Source organism: Octodon degus, unplaced genomic scaffold (genome assembly GCF_000260255.1).
Source record: "Octodon degus isolate 3935 unplaced genomic scaffold, OctDeg1.0 scaffold00032, whole genome shotgun sequence".
Taxonomy (NCBI): domain Eukaryota; kingdom Metazoa; phylum Chordata; class Mammalia; order Rodentia; family Octodontidae; genus Octodon; species Octodon degus.
In genome coordinates this window covers 11,072,025-11,095,033 of record NW_004524608.1, presented here as the reverse complement: position 1 = coordinate 11,095,033, position 23,009 = coordinate 11,072,025, and the positions used below count along the sequence as shown (strand labels likewise).

Sequence of the window (23,009 nt, the reverse complement as noted above, 5' to 3'; positions counted from 1 at the left end):
CTGGTGGGAATGTAGACTGGTGCAACCGTTATGGAAATCAGTGTGGAGACTCTTTAGAAAAGTTGGACTGGAAATCCCATTTAAACCAGCTATTCCTCTACTGGAAATTTTCCTGGAGGATCTGAAAACATCGTATCATAGGGATATATGTGTGCCTACGTTTATAGGAGCAAAATTTGTGGTAGCCAAATGTTGGAAACAACCAAGATGCCCATCACCTGAAGAATGGTTGAAAAAGATGTGGCATTTTTATACAATGGAGTATTACTCAGCTATAAAGAATGATAAACTCGAAGCTTTTATATTGAAGTGGATGCCACTTGAAGATATACTCATAAGTGAAATAAACAGACCCACATGTGTAAATATCATATAGTTTTCCTAGTATAAGAACTCAAAGAAGAAATACAAATAAAAGGTATAATACATTTAAAAGTGAGAACTTGAGGACTAGACAATGAAGAGAGAGCAATAAGAAGAGCTAGGAAACATGACAGATCCAAGCTGTAGAGTTATATGTACAAGATGGCTATGGCAATGATCCTGAGAATCTTCAGAAGATTTTTGAATGTAGGAGTTAATTGGAAGGATTCTCACCCTGACTCCCTATATATACTGCCAACTGTGAAATAAGCAACTGCACTGAAGATGGCAATTTGTAATAGTAGGATCATGCTTATAGTGCCTGTCATTCTGGTCTTCTGAATACGTGCTTCTTGTCATGATACAGCGGTTACTGCCATGCTGTCTCTCAGGTAGATGATTTTTTTAAGAAGAAAGGGATGGCGAATGAAGGCAGGAGACAGGAAGAGGAATGTTGCGGGACTGTCCTGCAAGAGTGTTGTATATGGTTAGATTTCTGGACTTATATGTAAACATATAGAATTCTTTACTCCTGTTTTAAATATATTTTAATTTTTAAATTTTTTTTGTCATATTCTGTAGGGACTTAAAGTTCAACATATCTGTAGTTGATGAAAAATACCTGTTCCATGTTATGCCCAAGATGTTTGACATTCAGACAGATAGTGATTTTAAGCTCAACAGTCTAGGTTATATGGCAATAATAATAAGCTTCTCTTCTGGAGGGTTAACAACCTCAGTTTGCAGAACAAAACTTAGAGAAAAAGGAGGGCTGCAAGGAAAACCAACATTTTGGCCCTAGCCTTCCAAGGTCAATTAAGACTCAGGACATATGAGAACTTGTAGTGTAACATCATGTAATTCAGTTGTGTACCAAATTTTCTGATCAAGGACATTATGGGGCCAAAGAGGAAAGTGATCAATGATGTAAAGTGTGCCTAAGGAGAGTCACATGGAGAGAAAATATTCTTTCAGGCTTTCACAGAGAGCAAATTGGCCAAGCAATGGCCCCTTACTCATCCACATGGCTGACACTGACATAGGATCTACAATCTGAGGTACAAGATCTCAGAATAAAGCCTGAGGGGTTTTGACTGACCTTATGAGATCCTAAAGCTACAATTCTTGTTGCATAGGTCTGTGTTTATCTTGGTCTTAACCATCTACCAGAAAAGTTAAAAATGAATTATAAGAAATAAAGCCATTTGTTATGTTGAGCTGTAGGGGTCAGGTCAACAACTTCTGACATTGCCAGTCAAGCAGCAGACCCAATACTATTATGGACTGCTGGACTATTTTGCAATGTTTTGCTGAGTTCAAACTCCTATACTATTTAAATGATGGAACTAAACAAAAAAACGTATATAGATGAATGTCCATTTTGTATCTGTGTATTCCAAATGGTTATGGTAGATATATAGCTACATTCTCTTAATTCAGGGAATAGAAGGAATTGTAATACTTTGTGTAAATAGGATATCATGTCTGCATCTTGTACAACAAACTACCACTAGGAAGGCTGTATGCAACGTTTTAATTATTGGAAGTGCCCTACCAATTTGATTTGAAACTGTCCCATTGACATTTATTTCTCTGTAAAAATATGGAAAAAAATTTAAAAAATAAATGCAGTTCCCCTCCCCCCAAAGACACACGCACTTAGCCATCTTATCTTTGACAAAGGAGCCAAATATGTTCACTGGAAGAAAGACAGCCTCTTTTACAAATGCTGGAAAAACTGGCTTTTCATATGCCAGAAATTAATACTAGATCTATGTCTATTACTATGCATTAAATTAGAGTAAAAATGGATTAAAGATCTAAATATAAAAACAGAGACACTAAATCTCCTAGAAGAGAAAGTAGGTAGATTTCTTGAAGACATAGGAGTACACAGAGAATTTCTGAACAAAAACCAAACTGCATAGGAAATACTTCAAGAGTCATCAACTGGAATCTCATTCTGTTGCAAAGTTTTTGTACATCAAAAGAAATCACCAGGGTTCAGGGAGTTATCTCAACAGAATATGCACTTGCCTGGCAAGTGCAGGGTCCTGAGTTCAATCCCTGGTACCAGAAAAAAGAAAAGAAAATGAAAAAAAAAAAAAAAAAGAGAAAGAAAAAGAGAAAGAAATCGCCAAAAATGTGGGAAAAAAATCCTTATAGATTGGGGGCAAAAATCTTAGCCAATAGTCCCTCAGATAGAGAACTTCTAGAATATATAAAGAATTAAAAGGAAACAGCCTTCCAAAATTCAAAGACTCAATCAAAAATGGGCATCTGAGATGAATACGCACTTGTCAGATGGAAAAATACAAATAGCAAGTAAATATATGATAAAATGGTCAACATTGGGGCTGGGCAGATGACTCAGTAGAATAAGCACTTGACTGGCAAGTGCAAGGGCCTGAATTCAATCCCCGTTCCTGAAAAAAAAAATCATTGGTCATTGAAGAAATGAAAATTAAAACAACACTAAGGTTCCATTTCACCCTAGAAAGAATGGCTATCATAAAGAAATCAACTAATAAATAGTGGAGAGGCTGTGGGGAGAAAAGAACACTTTTCTTTGTCAGTTGGAATGTGGACTGGTACAACCACTGTGGAAATCATTATGGTGATTTCTCAAAAAACTAGGGATTCTCGCTTGTTGCTTGCTCCTTGCTGCCTTCTGAATTCTGCCTGCCATGAACTGTTTCTATCCTGCAATGTCTCTCTGCCCTGCCTCCCAGGAGACAAATAAACCTTTTCTGCTTTAACTTGGGACATTGGATATTTTATCTCAGCATTGTAACTAAGACAGTGATAAACATTTGTGAATCATTTTCTTAAGGTAAATGTCATAGTATGTGAAGATTGTGTAATTCACAACGAGATGCCATATTAAAGTAGAAATTCCTCAGTTTACATGTTTTACTATATTATGTTGACATAAGAAACATATTTATCAACATACTTCTTTCTCTTGTACAGAAAAGGTCTAAAAATATGAGCTTTTGGAGAGGGGTATGCATAAAGGAGAGTATATTCCCTGAAGCAATCTATCTAAGACTGTAGTTAATTAATTATTAATTATAATTAAAATGATATGAATAATATCACTAATGGTGCAAAGATAAAAGTTTCACTGAGAACTTTTACATTCTTAATTCTACTACTGGCATTTGTCTAGTAGTATAATCATTTAAAGTATATCTTTGTTACAATTCATTGAAAATATAGTCTGTTTTTTAAGAGGAAATATGATTTTATGATTACAAGACTGATACACGTTTTTTGGAATTCCATTGTCCCTTACAATTAGCCTAACCCGATTAGGCTGTTTTCTAGAGCATCTGACATTAATAACTATTTTTTTTCTTTTAAATTCGTTTTGGCCTTATTTTCTGCAATATGACTGTTCTAATAAGAGTAAGCTCCATGAGAGCAGAGATTTTTTTGTTTATATATGTATTATTTACTGCTTATAACAGTATCGGACAAAAGGAAGGTGCTCATGAGATATGTTTAATATTGATTCTTTTACATATCTCCCTGTGTCTTACCTGATTCTTTTATTAGCTCCTGTTTCTTTTCCTATATTTTAATCCTAATCTTTTCTCCATTGTTTAATCTTCTCTCTGCTCTTCAGTTTTAAGTTATCATAATAATCTATATACTGAATCTATAATTTGTATAATACTTGTACTTTGGTTAAATTTCAAGTGTATGTTTATTTTTGACCCTGACCTCTTCCAGAATCCAATCTCAAATCTTCAGTTGCATCATGACCTGCACATATTTGTCCCATGGTTATCTCCAACTCAGAGTATGCAGAAGTTGTCTCTTGAATATTCAGCCTACAATACTAGCTCCTTATGCTGACAACTCTCTTTTAATTAATGGCACTATTATTTTCCTATTCTGCCTTCTTCAGATTTTAAATTTCCACATTTCTTGCAGTTCAACCTGTCTCTCCAGTGTTGTTCTTTCCTCTCTCTGGTAACTACTTTTCTATCATATATAGCCAAGTTTTTTCTTAGTAAAATATTCATTTTTATTCCAATTTCACTATTACAGAACCAATTTACTTGAGAAGGATTGCTTATTTGGACTTAGGTGGATTATTTGGTACAACACGGTCTGCTAATCCTTGGTATTGAACTTTATTTAGTTCTTAGAAAACAGCATTCACAATTCACCTGATCCTTCTCTCTTGTCAAGTTATTTGCTGACTGCAGATCTATATCTTGAACTTCAGTTTCTGAAATGTTTTTTAAAATTATACTGTTCGTAAATCCATGGCCTAAACTAAAACATTGGTAATGTTTTTAGTTATCTTGCTTCTTTTTCTTCACTTTACAGTAAAAATTATGTTCCTAATGCTAATGTGACTTGACTTACTTCCCGCCCCTTCCTGTGAAAACACCCTCTTACCATGGTAACCTTTTTTTTTCTGTTCTCTATTCTTGTAGGTTAAGTACCAGATAAAGTAGTACTTAATTCTCATCTTTTTGTTATTTACCATCATGTATTCATCTCATATCACAAACAGATTTTAAACAATTTAAGAGAAATAATTGTGTGGTCACACTTAAAAGAACTGAAATAAATACTTAATATCTACAACCAGTGGTTTGACTGGTCAAAACACAACCAGACTGCACAGTAGAATATAAAGACACTACTTTATTTACTCAGTAAATCTAATACGTAAACCTTACTTTTCTTGTTTTACTCTGAATTCTTTGCTTTCTAATGTTTAATAAATTCCCTAGTCACAGGGTCCTCTTGATTAATAAGATAGTAAAATTGTCATGTAGCCTTATAAAAGCTCAACAACTCATTCATATAAATTATTTCATTTTGTTTTTTATACTATTTATCCTGGTTATACTGCACTTGAAAAATATAAAGAAAATGTTTATTCGTGTTGTAAAAATGCATTAAGGACATTTTGCCTGTTTTCTATATTTCTATGTTTAAAACATGTAATTAAACATTGGCATAAATGTGCTGAGTGCTCTGAAAAATATATGCACCCCAGGGAATATCTTATAAAAACAAAATAAAACAAAGTAACAACAAATCCAGAGCACTTAAATTGAGATAGGCTAAGGGTACTTTTCTCCTCATTTTAATAAGAATATGTACCCTTATCTAACTTGCTTAATTTTTTTTGTTTTCTACATTAGTATAGTTAATACAGCTCCTTATATTTTAAATTTTTTTAAAAAAATCGTTTATTTATTTATTTATTTATTTGGCACAGGGTCTTGCTGTGCAGTTCAAACTCTAGTAACCCTCCTATCTCAACCTCCCCAGTGCTGGGTTTCCAAGTGTGCACCACCATACCTTGTTTCAGTGACCAGCATGGCATGCTTCAGGTTCTGGGGCCTGCCCAGCGTGCAGTACTAGAGATCAAACCCGGGTCCTTGCGCTTGCTAGGCAGTTGTTTAGAGGGCCAAGCTATCTCCCCAGCCAATTAGATATTTATATAAATGCCTAGATTATATTCACTCTAATAGATAAAAGTTTGTTTTCATATTGACAATATTTACCCTTAATTTTTGGATACCTCTCAAGTTAAGATTTGTGGGTGTTATTGAAATCACATGTGCCAGAAAAAGACTTTGGAAACAATAGGGCAAGGTTATTCTCCTGTAGGGGGCTTGTGGGTTAGCTCAGTTGTTTAAGCTCCTGGCCATGACTCATCCACATGGCTGACACTTACAAACATCTGAGGTACAGGATCTCAAGATAAATCCTGAGGGGATTTCACTGACCTTATCAGACCCAAAAGCTACAACTCTTGTTGCATAGGTCCTGCTTTACCTTGGTCTTAACCACCCAGCAGAAAAGTATGAAAATGAAATATAAGAAATAAAGCCATGCTGTTATGTTGAGCTGTAGGGAACTCAGGTCAACAATTTCTGACATTGCCAGTAAAGAGGAAGACCCAATACTATTATGGACTAATGAACTCTTTTGGATTATTTTGCTGAGTTAACACACCTATGATATTCAAATAACGGAACTTAACAAAAAAAGGGGATACAGATGAATGTCCATTTTGTATCTGTGTATTCAAGGTGGTTGGGATAGATATATAGTTACATTCTCTTAATGAATAGAGTGATTTGTTCTAATAGTGTTTGTAGATAGGATATCATGTCTGCATCTTGTACAGCAGTTAACCAATGGGAGGAATGTATGCAATGTGTTAATTATTGAAACTGCCCTACCAATTTGGTTTGAAACTGTCTCATTGCTATTTGTTTATCAATAAAATTATGGAAAAAAAAAAGCACTTGTTCTGGCAAACCCAGTCAGGCACAGGGGACCTCAGTTTGATCCCCAGCTCCACCTGTCTTACCAGGTCGGCCCTTAAGGCAGCCTGAGCCAGCCAAAGGAAAAAAAAAAAATCCTTCTGACTTTTTAGGGCTGGCCAAATAGCTCAGTGGATTAAAGCACCTGTAAGCAGGCACAGGGACCAGCCCTGGTGGCCCCACCCCCAGGGAAAACTGAGACAGCAGTTGAGACTAGGCGTGGTGGTACACGCCTGTAACCTCAGCTCTTGGGAGGCTGTAAACAGGTGGATCGCTAGAGTCTGATGTAGTAGTGAGACCCTGAACACCTTGTAGACTCTTCCCTAAAATGCAAAAAGAAAAAAAAAAGGTTATTCTCCTGTAAAAAAGATAAAAAACAAAACACCAAATGGTTTGGATACATAGCTCAGTTGTAGAGTATTTACCTCATATGCACAAGATCTTGGGTTTGACTCCCACCAGTACAAAAACTGACCCCCCAACAAAAATAGGCATGTTACCCAGATACATTTTCATCACAGAAGCAATATAAAAAGTTCATGTACAATCCCTGGTTCCGCAAAAAAAAAAAAAAATTCATGTAGTGAGATCAAAGAAATTCTGAGTGTATAAAATATATCTTAGCTATAAATTATTAATGTAGGGCTAGCTTGGTGGTCTAAGTGCCTTCTCACAAGTGCAAGGACCCGAGTTCAATGCTGGGTAATAAATGCCGTGCTGACCACAGAACTCTGGGCACCCTGTGCTAACCACTGAAACTGGGAGCGTGTGGTGGCGCATGTCAGTAATCCCAGTGCAGGGGAGGCTGATATAGGAGAATAACTATGAGTCCAAGCTGCATAGAGAGACCCTATAACAATTAAATAAAAATAAAAGAAAAAAATTAATTAATCTATGTACAGTGGTTTTATCTTAAAAAGTAAAACCTTATTAAGCTATTGATATTCACTGAGGCTGTAGCAGTGGATAATGCATATCTAGGCCCTGTCCCTATAATCCATAATTTAGCAGAGGAGATAGGCATAAAATCAATAACTAAACAGTAAATATTTAATTACAATTGAGCTAAGTGTAACAAGTAATTACAAGTGAATAAATCTAAGATTTTAAATGTAAGATAAATCTAAATTAGGATAATAGGAGCCTGACATAATAGTACATGAATGTGTACATGTGGATATGCATGTATTTTGCATGGGTAATTAGGTAGATGTGTCAACAAATATAACATTTAAGCAGAAAGCAGGAAGAGATATAGAAGAGCTAGAAGAAAATGTATGTTCAAAGACCATGAAGTGAGAAGGAACATGATATTATTATTAGTATTATTATTAGTATTATTTATTTATTTATTTTTTTGCGGAACCGGGGATTGAACTCAGGCCCTTGCACTTGCCAGGGAAGTGCTTATTCCACTGAGCCGTCTCCCCGGCCCTAAGAACATGATATTATTAAGAATCTCAAGGAAGGCTATATTAACCCAGAATGCAGTAGCAAGGGAAAGCGTGACAGAAGATGCGGATAATGAGGCAGGCAGGAGTAAGATCTGAATTCAAATATTTAATTACATAGAAACAGATAAATTATATTGTTATGATACTTTTTAGAGTTATATATATATTTTTACCTTTATTCTCTGATATTGTAAATACTAGGATAAAGTAAACTTATTAATTAGCTTAGAAGTTAATTAGCAATTTATTATTTAGCTCATTTTCATAAGTAAAATATTTATAGATAGTAAAATATTTAATATAGTAAATAATCATATACTTTTTAATGATTTACTCATTCTCTTGTGTTTTAAAAGTGTTTAAAATGTTACAGATATTTACTGGAGTAACACTGAATGTGTAAGATTTTTACCATTATTGAATCTTCTCAGTAATATATATTTATTCATTTAGATTTTTTTACATAATTCAGTAAAGCTTTATAATTTGTATCACAAATGTATTATGTAATTTTGTTGGGCTTATTTCTTGATATCTATTTTATTTCTCAAGTAAATGGAACTTTTTGTTAGTGAAATTTCTAATTCCTTTTATAATTTTATAGAAATATATGATTTCTGTATTTTAATCTTATACCTGGAAATTTAGAAAACACTTTTAGGTAAAGAATCATATAATGTTTAACAAATGTAAATGAAGGAGAAAATAGTAATAACAAAATCACAAAGAGTTTTTCTCTTTTGCTTAAATCTTGAGATTGAAGAATTGGAGATAGAAGTAGAAAGGTGGCTAATGTTTACAAATAAGTTTAAATTTCAGCAAAAAGCTTTAAGTTCAAGTAAAGATAAATTTTTTGAGAGTGATCAGAATAGATATGGCAATGGTTTTGGGGAGAGAGCTCCTCAGATGTTGCTTACATACCACGGACAACAGTCTACATGGATTGCATGTGAACAGAAGCAGCTGACCACCTTTGTGCCTCTCTTTCAATGATGTGTGTATCATAAGCACGCTAAGAACATAGACGTAGTGTTGTGGAGAAGATGACAGGTTTCCCTACCATTCAGTAAAATAAAGATAATATTTCCCTATGGTGCAAAAATTAGGGAGACTTCATTATGAATAGCATGTGTTTCCTGGTATTGGCCTCTCCCATAACACTTCTGATTATGTGTGCATCATCTCCTTGCCTTTTGTGTATCTTTCTAAGAAGTGACTTGATCCAACACAGATGGTGATGCTCTGAGGGCTGCTGCGGTTCTTAGTAACAAACCATCTTTGATCTCATCCAAGAGTCTCATGTCTTCTGCTACCAGCCATGAAGCTAGCCAAGTACATATGGAACCCTTCTTTGATGCAAATCTTGACAGTTTACCTGTTGAAGTAATGGTAAATCCTTGACAATATTTCATATGCTTATTTGCAACCCATATTTTTCTCTGTTGAGGTATCTGGAAATATACCCATTTTTTAAAATTGAGCTGCTTTTCTTTAATATTCAGTTTGGAGATCTATTTATATATTCTAGATATAGGAATCTGTTAAACATACAATTTAAAATATCTTCCCCTTATATAACTTACTATTATATGTCTTTAACAGTGAGTTTCATTGAATGTGTTAAATTTTGATGTTTTTATTTGTTGTGCTGTTATGAATTACATGTTTGTATCAAATTTAAAACTTTATGTTTAAAGGCCAGAAATTTTTCTTTTAGCTCTTACTCTGAAAGTTTTCTACTTTTATATTTTATATTAAAATGATTCATTTTGAGTTAATTTTAGTAAAAGATAGGAAACTTAATTCTAGGTTCTCTTGCTTTACATGTGGATGGCCAGTTCTTCCAGATCATTTGTCAAAAAGACACATGGAAAAAGCAGAGATAATGTATATCCTCTACTACCTTCGCCTTTGCACATCTTTTCAAAAAATCGGTTGCCCATATTTATTTGGACTGTTTTCCTGGATACTCTCTCTTGTTTCACTGATGTAGGTGTCTCTTAGACAATTCAGTCTGCTGTAACAAAGTCCCATAGTCTTAGGAGAAAATAAATCACAGAAATTTATTCCTCACAGTTTGGAGATTAGGTACTGGCAATAGCAGGTTCTTTCAAGGGCCTTCTCAGTTGAAAACTCATTTGCTCCTTCTGTCTTCTCACAATAGAAAAGTAGAAAAGGTTTCTCTGGCATCCATTTTTATATTTCTATTTTAAGGGCCTCCCTTTCATAGTTTAATTTCCTCCTAAAAGTCCAGCTTTTATGTAATCATACTGAAAATTAGAATTTCAGTGTAAACCTTGTGTTCTTTGCATTGTCTACCCTTTTTCCAGAACTACATTTTTTTTGATTCTATGATTTAGAATACAGAGGAATACCAATTTACTGTACTTTGACATATGATTTCACCTTTACAATAGTGCAAAAGCAATATACACTCAGTAGAAACCCTACTTTAATTTTCATTTTTTCCTAGTCTAGCAATCTGCAGTATGGTACTCTTTTCTGAAAGAGATAAGATACTCTGTTCTGCCCATGCTGGGCAGTGGCAGTGAGCCATAGTTCCCTCTGAACCACACAAACACAATGGTAAACAATCCATATTCTCCCATCGAAGTAATAACATGGCCCGGCCCTGCTTAGCTTCTGAGATCAGACAAGATTGGATGCGTTCGGAGTGGTATGGTCATAGACAACAATCCATATTCTATTCTGTTGTTAAACTCTGATGTTAAGTAAGATAGATGTAGTAAGTACATTTTGGGCTATTTTCAATAACAGTGGGTTTACAAAGACATCATAATTCAAGAAACATCTGTGAGTCTTAAAATCAGATGGTGTGGTTTCCCTCAACTTTGTTTTTTTTTAAACTGGTTGGCCATTCTACTCCTTTCCCTTTCTGTGTAGATTTTAGAATTATTTTGTCCTTCTCTACAAAAATTCTTCTGGGAGTTTAATTGAAATTAGATTACTACAGATCCATTTGGATGGGATAGTTTCTGAAATATGTTTTTCCAATCCATGGAAACTAAACATTTATAAAGGTGAATATGCTGTATTTATCTTCATTTATTTTGTCTTTCTTGATTTTAAATTCTTTATATCATTAGGTTTTACTATAGTTTTTGGAGTACAGATCTTCCACATTTTGTTAAATTTATACTAGATTTTTATTGAAGCTATTCTAAATTGTTTCCTCCCCTAAATTGTTGTTTCTTTTCTTTTCTTTTTTTTTTTGGTGGAACCAGGGATTGAACTCAGGGCCTTACAATTGCCAGGCAAGCACTTATTCTACTAAGCCATCTACCTGGCCCCAGTGTTTTTGTTATTTCTAATTTTTTAATTCTAATATATGTATAAATATAATTAATTTTGTGTTATCTGGTATCCCACAATCTTGCTAAACTCACTTCTAGGATTTCTATTTTAGATTTCATGGGATTTTCTGTATAGATAATCATTCCATCTGTGAATATGGATAGTTTTATTTCCTCCCCTATGAGTTCAAATCATATTACCCTTAATGTGATGTTAAATTTACTTTTAATTCTCAAGTCTGCACTAGATTAGTGTGACAGTATGCATAAAGGAGATGTTAAGTTCGGGGTACATTGATGGCTGTGACTAGAATATTTTAGGTTTGGAGTCATGGTGATATGTTTCATGTCTCTGATTTTCACAGACACCCCATCGCAGCGGGTACAGTTTATTCTCGGAACTGAGGATGAGGACGAAGAGCACATCCCTCATGACCTTTTCACAGAACTTGATGAGATTTGCTGGCGTGAAGGAGAGGATGCTGAGTGGCGAGAAACAGCCAGGTGAGGATTTTGGTTGAAAGGTGAAGACTCAAAGAATTTTTGTTGCTAGAAAAGAGAGAGAGAGAGAGAGAGAGAGAGAGAGAGAGAGAGAGAGAGAGAGAGAGAGTCTCAATACAACAGTTTTGCAAACAAGTATATTTGCTGCTGATTTTTGAAGCTGCTCATCTGGCCTGGGCACAGCCTCTAATGGGATGTGGGTCAGGATGAAATCTGAAGGCAGTAATTATAGTAAACAGTGATGCAGAGCCAGCAGCAGCTGCAGTCCTCAAGATAAATAGCAATGTAATTTGTATGTCATCAACAAAACAATAGAAATCTAAAAGTAATTTATTTCTATCTTTTCAGCTGCTAGCTTACACTCAAACTGCTGATAATATGTGATAATTTCAGTGTAGGATTCTTTAAAGAAAAAAGGTACAGTTTTGTATCTCATGTACTATTTGGTAGGGAAAATATTCCATAACATGTTTCTAGGATATGAGTACATTTAAATAGAGTGGGTTGCTACATATCTTCTAAAAATTACTCAGCATTTGTAATTAATATTTCTAGGCTGCCATATAATTTATAAGTTCCTAGAAAAGAAGAATTAAATTGTGTGCTTATTTTTTATTCATTCCTGTTCATTTGCTCACAGACATTTATGGAATATCCATTATTGGCTATATGTAATGGATATAGAATGAGAACAGCAACAGTAAACCTTAGATTTTCATTTAACAATTTCAGCCTCATTTAGATATGCCACCGAATTTGTAAATGGGAGATAATGATTGCTCTTACACAGGTGTACTTAAGGAACTCTGGGCACACCTTAAACCAGTGTTGGCAGACCTTTTGCAGACTATGTGCTCAGCCTGCAATCCAAAATCCACTTGTTTATCAGTGTGAACAGTGCAATTAAACCTGAATACTGAGGTTTTAGTTTAGAAAAAATAACTGTTATCTGATGCTCGGCTGGCTGCTGGAGGGACTTGGCTCACACGCTGACATGCATGCTGTGGCAAACGTGCTATCATTTGAAAACCACTGCCTTATACTTTCATTTACCCACTTTCTTTCTTTTTTTCATGGAACCAGGGATTGAACTCAGGCCTTTGTGCTTGCCAGGGAGGTGCATATTCCACTGAGCCATTTCCATGTCCCCACTTACCCACTTTCTAAATATCTGTGTCAGTACAAAACACCAGGAGTTTTATTAAAATATGCATTTAATCATGCCTAAATGTAGAATCTCAGGTTCTGTATTTCTACCAAGGTCCCAATTGATGTCCTGTCAAGTATCTTTAGTTAAAGGACCAAACTTTGAGTAGCTAGTTTCTAAAGTATAAGGTACAAGGGAGGGGGAAAGGTTAGCCTCCCCGGGGGAGGTGATTCCTCAGTTAACTCTTGAAGGCAGAGAAGGGGAGTGATATTGCACTGGAATACATGTTTACATAGGGGTTACTGTTTTGTTATGCTGTTCTTTCAATGGGCAGACTACTCTCATTGTTAGAAACTTATTCTGTGGAACATTCTCTTTTATGCTATTCAAAATAAAGTAGCTTTTTTGGACAAATTATAATTGAGTATATTAAAGAAAGTTAATCTTTCTTCAGTCTTTTTTATTAGTGCATGTTTGGTGCACATAATGATTACATTCCTGAAAATCATAGAATGAAGATCATATTAAACTTATAGCCACATTTAATTATAATTTTATCTTTATCCATCTATTGTCAATGTTCAATTATATGTTCAACTATGATAATAAATATTATGAATAATACTAGTTCAGTTCATTCTTCTTTGTTATATTTTGATTGGTCTTGAAGATCAGTGGAACAAATTAGAAGATGTATAAACAACTCTAGAGGTACTCAGCCATCTTATCTTTTTTAAAATTTAATTTAATTTAATTTTGAAGAATGAAAACAAAAGCAAAAACAAATGGCAGAAGCAAAGACAGAAATAGGGTAATATACAACAATACATACATTATAGATTTTCATAACAAGAATAGCTAATTAACAATGGTTGTTGTATATTTTTATTGTCAAATGTCTTGCTGAGCTTAACGGATATAATTATGCAAGAGTGGTCAAATAATTGAATATTAACACTTCCTTTCAATAAACCTTAATTTTTTTCTTGACTTTTCTACTTTTTAAAAATTATTTTAAAGAGAGTATAATAATAATTCATAAGACATTAGAAATGGTACACGTGTAGAAGGCCAAGATGAAAGGTATTCAACCATGGTTTTTGTATTATACATCATTGTCCTCGATGTAGTTGCTTAGATTGCAGATATCAGCACTGAAAAGGAAGCAGTATTCCTAAAATCATTCCTGGAACCAAGTATTATATGGATACCAAAACCAGAGAAAAATTCAACCAAAAAAGAATTATAGGCCAATCTCCCTCATGAACATAGATGCAAAAATCCTCAATAAAATATAGCAAATAGAATACAGCAGAACTATGATTTTGATAGATTATATACCACAACCAGATAGGATTCATCCCAGGGATGAAAGGATGGTTCAACATAGGCACATCTATAAATGTAATATACTAAAAAAAGTAATACACTGTATCAATAGATCCAAAACCTAAAACCACATGATCATCTCAATAGATGCAGAAAAGGCTTTCAACAAAGTCCAACACTCATTCATGATCAAAGCCCTACTGAAAATTGAAATAGATGGCCTGTACCTCAATCTGATAAAAGCCATCTATGACAAACCAAGAGCAAAAATAATTCTAAATGGAGAAAAACTGAAAGCTTTTTTCTCTCAAATCAGGTACAACTCGAGGATGTCCTCTATCACCACTCTTATTCAGTATAGTTCTGGAATTATTAGCTAGAGCCATTAGATAAGAGAGAGAAATAAAAGGACCACAAATAGGTAAAGAAGAAGTTAAACTACTACTATTCACAGATGAGATGATATTCTACTTGGAAGACTCAAAAAACTCCACTAAGAAGCTCCTGGAATTAATAAAGACACCTTATCTTTGACAAAGGTGCAAAGCTAATTCACTGGAAGAAAGATAACCTCTTTAATAAATGGTGCTGGAAAATCTGGCTCTGCACATACTGAAGATCAAAATTGAACCCACATCTTTCACCATGTACTAAACTAAATTTGAAATGGATCAAACTATTAAAACAGAAACAGTAAATCTGCTGGAAGAGAGTGTATAAAACTCTTAAAGACATTTGTGTAGGCAAAGACTTTATGACTAAAACCATGATTATACAGGAACTATCACAAAGAGTCAGCAACTGGAATCTCATCTTATTCAAAACCTTTTTCACAGCAAAAGAAATCATCAAGAAAGGTCGGCCAAATACCTCGTGGATTAAAGTGCCTGCAAGGAGGTGCAGGGGCCTGGGGTTTGATTGTTGGGCCTGCCAGGCCAGCCCCGCCCTGGGGCTCCCTGAGATGGTGATTGAGACTGGGCATGGTGGCCTGTGCCTGTAATCCCAGCACTTGGGAGGCTGTAAACAGGCGGGTCACCACAGCACGTCCCAGGAGTGGGGCCGGCACGGCAGGCCTGAGGATTGAACTCCCAGCCCCTGTGCCTGCTTGCAGGCCCTTTAATCTGCTGAGCTATTTGGCCAGCTCTCTTAGTTCACTTAAAAGAAAGGTTTGTGCTAATATTATTTGGAAAACTAAATCTGATATTTTTGTAGTTTGAGTAACTAATTTACAGATAATAATATGCAGCATGTTAACCATTGTTATCTTCCTTTTATGTTGTTCTGAAATTTTATTCCTTTTTTAAAGTTAAAAAAAGAGCGGAGGTAATAAAAAATAGTTTGAGTGACATTTACAGCCTCTTTATTTTAAAAACACTAGAAGTTGATAGGTGAAAAACAAAATGACTATCATCTAGTTTATCCTTGTTAACATTAAAAAGAAAATCCTAATAAGCATCAATATTTGAAAATTTTAAAATATAGCACGATAAAAAGCAAAAAGTATTCCTGTGTCTTTATTAACAAGACCTTCCTTGGGCTGGGGAGCTAGCTCAGCTGTCTGAGTGCCTACCTGGCAAGTACAAAGACCCAGGCCGGATCCCCAATACCATATGCGGTGTTGGCCCCACACGGTGCCAGCCACTGAAACCAAGTGTGGTGGGACATACCTCTAATCTCAGTGCTTTGGAAGCTGAGACAGGAGGGTCACTGTGGGTCTGAGCTGTGTAGCAAGGCCCTGTACCAAGTAAGTAAATTAATAAATAAATAATTTTAGAAAATACCTTTCTTCAAAAGTCATCATTGTTTTTCCACATTTCCAAAATTTTTAATACAAAGATCAATATGTAAATATTTTTCCTTTCTCAACTTACACAATAGGGAGTCTATAATATACAGTGTTCATGTATCATTTTGACATTTAATAATGTATTTTAATATTGTTGTATACCACTTATTAAAGATTTATATGGATGAACTTCATATATTTTGTTAATCTTGTTGGATATTTAGGTTGATTTTTTTCATTCAATTAGTGTAATGATCATATATATATATACATACATATATATTTATTTGCGTTGTTGGTAGATATGTTAAATACATTTATAACAGTGAAATTTTATGTATCGAAGAAAGCAAACTTTTTTTTTTGAAACATGGTCCCACTATGCAGTTCATGCTGGCCTTGAGCTCACTTTGCAGCAAGGCTGGTCTTGAACTTGCAACGATCCTCGTGCCTCAGAGAAAGCAAACATTTTAGATTCTTATAGCTTCTGCAAATTACTTCTGTAAACTGTTTTAGTAATTTTTACATCCATCAACAGTGGATGAGAGTACTTACCCCCAATTTTTGCTGCACTAAATTATTAAAGTGTTTGTTTTTGTTTCATGTATTACATAAATCTCATTATTTTAATTGGTTTTCTTTCATTAGTGAGGTTTGAAATCTTTTTTTATTTTCTTATTTTTCTTGTGAACTAATTTCCTTTTTTAAATTGTTTTATATAAAATCCATCATTTTAAATTCATTTAGCTTTTTGAATATTATTTCTATATTTAGTGAGGACCAATAACAGGGCCTTACTCTGAGATGCATTTTCCCAGAAAACTCTGCCTCACTTAAAAATTAAAAGTAACTTCTGTTTCAGTTTATGTTTACAACACATGATGATTGCATTCACTGTAGGTAGCTGGTACCTGCACACAATATATACATTTTAGATTCCTTTCTTCTCCTTCCCTTTCATCTTTTGGTCCCCTTCCCATTTGCAAAATATTTATTTCTGTTTCTTTCATCTATCTTTCATTTTACTCTTTATTTATACTTTGGATTTCTTATATGAGAGAAATCATAAGATATTTAAGCTTGGGTGTCTGGTTTATTTTACTTATATTTGGTATTTTTAATTTTTTATGTATTTGGTACAAGGTCTCACTACGCATCTCAGACTCGCAGTGATCCTCCTGTCTCAGCCTCCCCAGCCTGGGATTACAGGCACACACCACCAACGTCTGTTCTTATTTCACTTACATTATTTTCTTAGTCTCTTATCACTGACACCTACAATTTGCAGGAAGAGAAGCTTATTTTAGCTCACAGCTTGTACAGGTGTCAGTCAGTAGTCCACTGGCTTGAAGCATGCTAGAGGGGCCTGGAAAAAGAGCAACTGCTCATGCTATGGGGGGCCAGGGAAGCAGGGTTAATCCACTGAGGAGTGTCATGTCTCTGTGATCCAGTCGCCTTTCAAAAGGCCCACCCTCTGGAGCTCATGAAGCTTTGGAAGATACCCAGACATAAACCATGGCAAGTATGTTTTCATTCCTACAGTTCACCCAAATTTCTTCTTTATAGCAGAGTAGTACTCACAATATATAATATCACATTTTTAAAATCCATCTGTCTGTTGGTGAGCATGTAGCTACTTCCAAGATTTAGTCATTATAAATTGTGCTGCTGTAAACATTGCTATGTATATATTACTGCAATATGTGTTTAACATTTTTGGGAAGATACCTAGTAGTAGAATAGCTGGGTTGATTAAAATTTCTATTTCTACTTTTTTGAGGAATCTCCATACTAATTTCCAAAATGGTTGTACTAGTTAGCATTCCTGCCAGCCCTGTAATAGGGTTCCATTTACATTTCAGTCTTGTGAGAATTTATTGTTTGATTTCTTGTTGATTGCCATTCTTTCTGGAGTACCATGTATTCTTTGTTTTAAAAAAAATTATCTTGCTCTAATAGCAATGATATTCTTCATGTATTTACTCCCATTTTTATTTCTTCTCAGAAGTGTCTACTCATTCCAGTTGCCCATTTTTTTTGAATGAGTGTTTATTGCGGGGAGTGACTGACTTTTCTGAACTATATATGTAGAAGGTGTTAGTCCTTTGCTGAGGAAAAACTGGCAAAACTTATTCCCCATTGTGTAGGAAGTCTTTCTACTTCGTTTTTTCCTTTGCTGGGCAGAAGCTTTTTAATCTGATATAATACCATTTTGTTGAACTCTTGCTGTTTCTTGTGCAACTGGAGTTCTGTTCAGAAAGTACTCACCTATGCCTATGACTTAAGAATTGTACCTATTTTATCTTCCAGCGGATTTCTTTTCTCTTTTTGAATAATTAAATATCTTATCTGTTTTGATTTTAATTTAGTACATGATGAGAGATAGGGCTCTAGTTTTAATTTTCTGCATGTGGATAATCAGTTTTCCCAGCACCATTTGCTAAAAGAGGCTACTTTTCCTTTAGCATGTTTGTGGTCCCTTTGTCACAGATCGGATGGCTAAACCTACACGGGGCTGTTGCTGCATCCTCTGTTCTGTTCCACATGTCTATATTTGTGCCAATATTGTGCTGTATTTATCGCTGTAGCTTTGAGAATAACCTGAGTTAGGGATTTCGATGCCTCCTAGTTTGCCCTTGTTGCCCAGGATTGCTTTTGCTATTCTAAAGTTCTTTTTGTTCCAGATGAATTTTAGGATTAATTTCTGTAGATCTGTGAGGAATGTAATTTTAATTTTGAACACAATTGCTTTAAATTGGCAAATTGGTTTTAGAAATATGGCCATTTTGATAATATTGGTTCTTCCAGTCGAGGAACTGGGGATATCCTTCCATTTTTTTGATGCTTTCTTCAATTTCTTGTTTTAGAATTGTATGGTTTTCATTGTAGATATCTTTCATTTCCTTTCTTGGTTAATAATTTTTACTGATGTAATTGAAAATAGTATTGTTGTTTCCTAATTTCTTTCTCAGTAACTTCATTGTTGGTATACATGAATGCTCTTGAGTTTTGATTTTGTATTCTGCTACATGACTGAATTTTATTATTAAATCCAGCAGTCCTTTGGTGGAACTTTTTGAGTTCTTTACGTAAATGACCATATCATCTGCAAATAATGATAATTATATTTTTTTCCTTTTTAAAATTGTTGAGATGAGTTTTACTGTGCTGCTAAGTCATGTTCAGCTCCCAAGAGTGCTTGTATTACTTTAAATTGGTGATATGTGATTACTTATTATCTTTTTTATTTTGTATTTTAGGGAAGGGTCTACAGGGTGTTCAGGCTCTCACTACTGGATCGGACTTGTAGTGATTGTCCTGTTTACAGCCTCCTGAGTGCAGGCGCATACCACCATGCCCAGTCTCAGTCACTGTCTCAGTGCACCCCAGGCATGAGACTGGCAGGACAGGCTGGATACTGGACCCCTGGCCCCTGCACCTGAACTTAGTATCTTTTGAAATAAAAGTTTTACACAAATGAAACAGTGTTACTCAGAATGCTTTTCATTGTACTATTTTAAATATAAAACTAAATTTAAAAGTTTTTATATAACCTAGTCAATTTCAAATTTAAAAACTTCTTACCTTAAATTCTTCCCAAACTGCATAAAATAGCTATAAGGGAACTTTACAAATACATAATAAGTGTTAGTCTTTATTTAGTGACAGGTAAGAATGTGTGATCGTCTTTCCTGCACGCCAGTGAAATAGCTTTTGTTCTTTCATGATCAGAAAGTATTGATGGGGCTGGTGAGATAGCTCAGCAGTCTAAAGCACCTGCTTAGGCAAGCGACTGTGGTTTGATCCCCCGCACCACATGCCGTGCCAGCCCCGCCCCCAGGATCAGCTGAGCCAGCCCCTCCCCCACACAAAAAAGTTACTGATAAGGAAATTAGACTGCACATCTCATTGTTTAAGGATAGGAGTACCTGTCCCCATCTGTTTCAGGACATGGGCCTTTCTGGATTAAGGAAGAAGATTTGGTAACTAGACAACTCTGGTTAGTTTCTTTAATCTGTTGTAAAGAAGCAGGTTTTTTTGGAAGCATTATTTTAGATTCTTTTCTGTTTTTTTTTTTTTTTCTTTTTCTTTGACAGTTCTGGAATTGAACTCAGGACCTTGTACTTGTCTTTACTCTCATTCTTTATAATAGAACAGAGAGTTAAGATTGGAATTTATATTTGGGCATGCATAATTTCATTATTCTGAGAATGCCTGGTGACTTTTCACCTTCCAGATCAAATAGTCAGGTATTTCTTTTAATCATAAACCTTTCCCACTCTTATATAGGTAGAAGGTGGCCAAAGCTTTACTAGAATCCAGAATTTTTCACGTTATCACAATTGGGCAGGTAGGATGTTATCATGCTCTAATGTATTAATTTATGTAAAAAGCTTATATAATAAACATTTTTCTAAATATAATGTGTTCTATTTAAACATACCATTTCTGAAGAGTGAAAGAGATGATTTAGTTAATTATTGGCTTTCTGTAATGATATTAGAAAGGAATTGTATTTGTAGCGATGCATTTGGAATGGTATGTGCCATTAGCCTGGTACAGCTCTTTGAGGTTCAGGGAGACATCTGATGAACACTCGAATTAGTAACAAACACTGAATAGGATAGATGAATTTTGGCTGAGATGCAACATTTTAGTAAAAAACAGAATAAATTTATTGAGGACCTAGAAATTGAGTGGCTTTTAAAGTAGAAGAATGCTTGCTTTACCAGCACATACACTAAAGTAGCAGAAATAATTTTGTTCATGTTGCCTTTGTTCGTCCTAAAAGGCTAATCCGAGTTAATTTTTAAGAATCTGTTTGACACCTTTCTCCAGAGGCTCTGGGAGGCCACCTCTCCTAAGAGATGCCCCAGGGGCTACTGAAGCTCCACACCTGCCCAGGTGGACACAGGAATCCTTGTGCCTCAGCTTCCCCCACCCAGTAGGGGTTATGGGTATGTGCCATTTTCTAAGCTATGATGTACGCTAAGAGAGTGTCACAGTGAATTTTAACAATAAAACACCCAAGTGATTATCTTAGGTAATTCGTATTATCAGATACATTTAAAAAAAAGAATCTGTTTGATTATCCAAATGCAATTTAACTCTAATATATAATTAGCATAATAATTTGAAGAATGTTTTTTCTTTTTTAAAAAAATTATTTATTTATTTATTTATTTGGTACAAAGTCTTGCTATGCAGATCAGACTCATAGTGATTCTTCTGTCTCATCCTCCCCAGTTCTGAAATTACAGGCGTGCACCACCACAGCCAGTTTCAGTGGCTGGCATGACTTGTACTACTGGGGATAGAACACAGGTCCTTGCGCATGTCAGGCAGGCACTTAGGCTGCTGAGCTATCTCCTAAAGAATGATTTTTCTTTTTATTTTTATTTTTGGTTAGTATTCAGGTGGGATTAATAATCATCTTCCCTAGTTATAGAAATAAAAATGATATTTTATCAGCACACAGCACCTGTCACATATGACGTCTTGAATAATTCATAACTACTGTTGTTGCCAAATAAAATTTAAGCAAAGTTTTAGACATTGAAGCTAAAAATTTCAATCATAATTATTTAATAAATGTTTTAAAAACCAGCTGTTCACTTTTTAAAACTATAAGAAGCATCTGAAGAGGCTAATGAAGTGAACACAAAATGTTCTGCTTATAAATAACAAATAATGTTATTAATATAAAAATGAGCAAAGCTACCACAGCTGTGTAATGGTGGAGACACGTCTGACTCACTTTGGTTTGACTCATCCTTTTGTTGCCCTTTAAAAATGTTTGCTACAAAGTAGCTCATAAAAAGTAAAGCAGTAGGTAGCAGTTATGCCTCTGATACATATGGAATGCATGTGGAAAAGGATTATTGCATCCAACAATGCCTGTGAAGATATTTTATAATCAAAATTAGTAATTGTTCAAACCATTTGGATTTATTAGTGAAATGTGAAGTGGGAAAATTAACTAATCAAGAACAGCTGTTGTCTGTAAACAGTGAGTTTGGATATGTTTTACTTCTGCTTTAGCCAGCTACAGGTTTGCTCTTCTTACCTAGGTTAATCTTTGACTTCTTATTCATGTGTATCCCTCCATCTGCCATTTCTCTATCTCCTCTAAAAGGATGTTGCCTTGAAACTTACATTACTGTTACAAATGGAAAATTTTGATAATAAAGGAGCTCCTTTCTGTTGGGATAGAATTAGAGAACAAAAATTCCTAGAAAACTCAGTTAGTGGTAATTGAATACAAAGAAAGAACTGAGTTCTCTAGGAAACATCTATTTTTAACTGGCAAAAGAATTTTCTTTTGTACAGTTTTACTATGAGTATTATAGAGCGGTTTATCATCCACTTAATTTGCCACGAATTCATGAAACTCTTATTTAAAATAATATTAAGTAGAAAGAGACTTCAGTCAGTTAATCGTGGATAAAAACAGATCCAGACGTAGAGGAGGAAATGAAAATAATATGCTCAGCCTTTTATTTCTCCCTCTCCCCTTATAGAAAATGTCATGTATTTGGCCTATAATTTTTATTTCATTTTTCATCATCCATTACATCTCATACTCTGCGAGTCTTGTTTGTTTTGGTTTGCTGTTCAAAGAAATCTCAGCAAAGTTTACTTGAAAACTGGAACACATTGCAGCCCTTTAGATCGTTAACTGTGATCAGACATTTTGCAACTTCCAGTATATTCAATGACTAAAAAATCTTGAAGTAAGACCTAGTGTGTTCCCAGACCTGCTAATTTCTCTCTCTGAAAGATGAAATGAGTGACAAAAACAGAAAA

General features: G+C 34.7%; 1 protein-coding gene across 7 annotated transcripts in view; it reads left to right on the top strand.

The window, feature by feature from the left end:
* The window catches only part of Slc4a10 (solute carrier family 4 member 10), a 416,671-nt gene that overhangs the window by 281,251 nt on the left and 112,411 nt on the right, over window positions 1-23,009 (top strand). For all 7 annotated transcript variants that reach the window (XM_023713848.1, XM_023713847.1, XM_023713849.1 and 4 more), the window contains one exon: window positions 11,805-11,943. In XM_023713848.1, coding sequence (XP_023569616.1) covers window positions 11,805-11,943 — 139 coding nt within the window. The remainder of the gene's footprint in view (window positions 1-11,804; window positions 11,944-23,009) is intronic.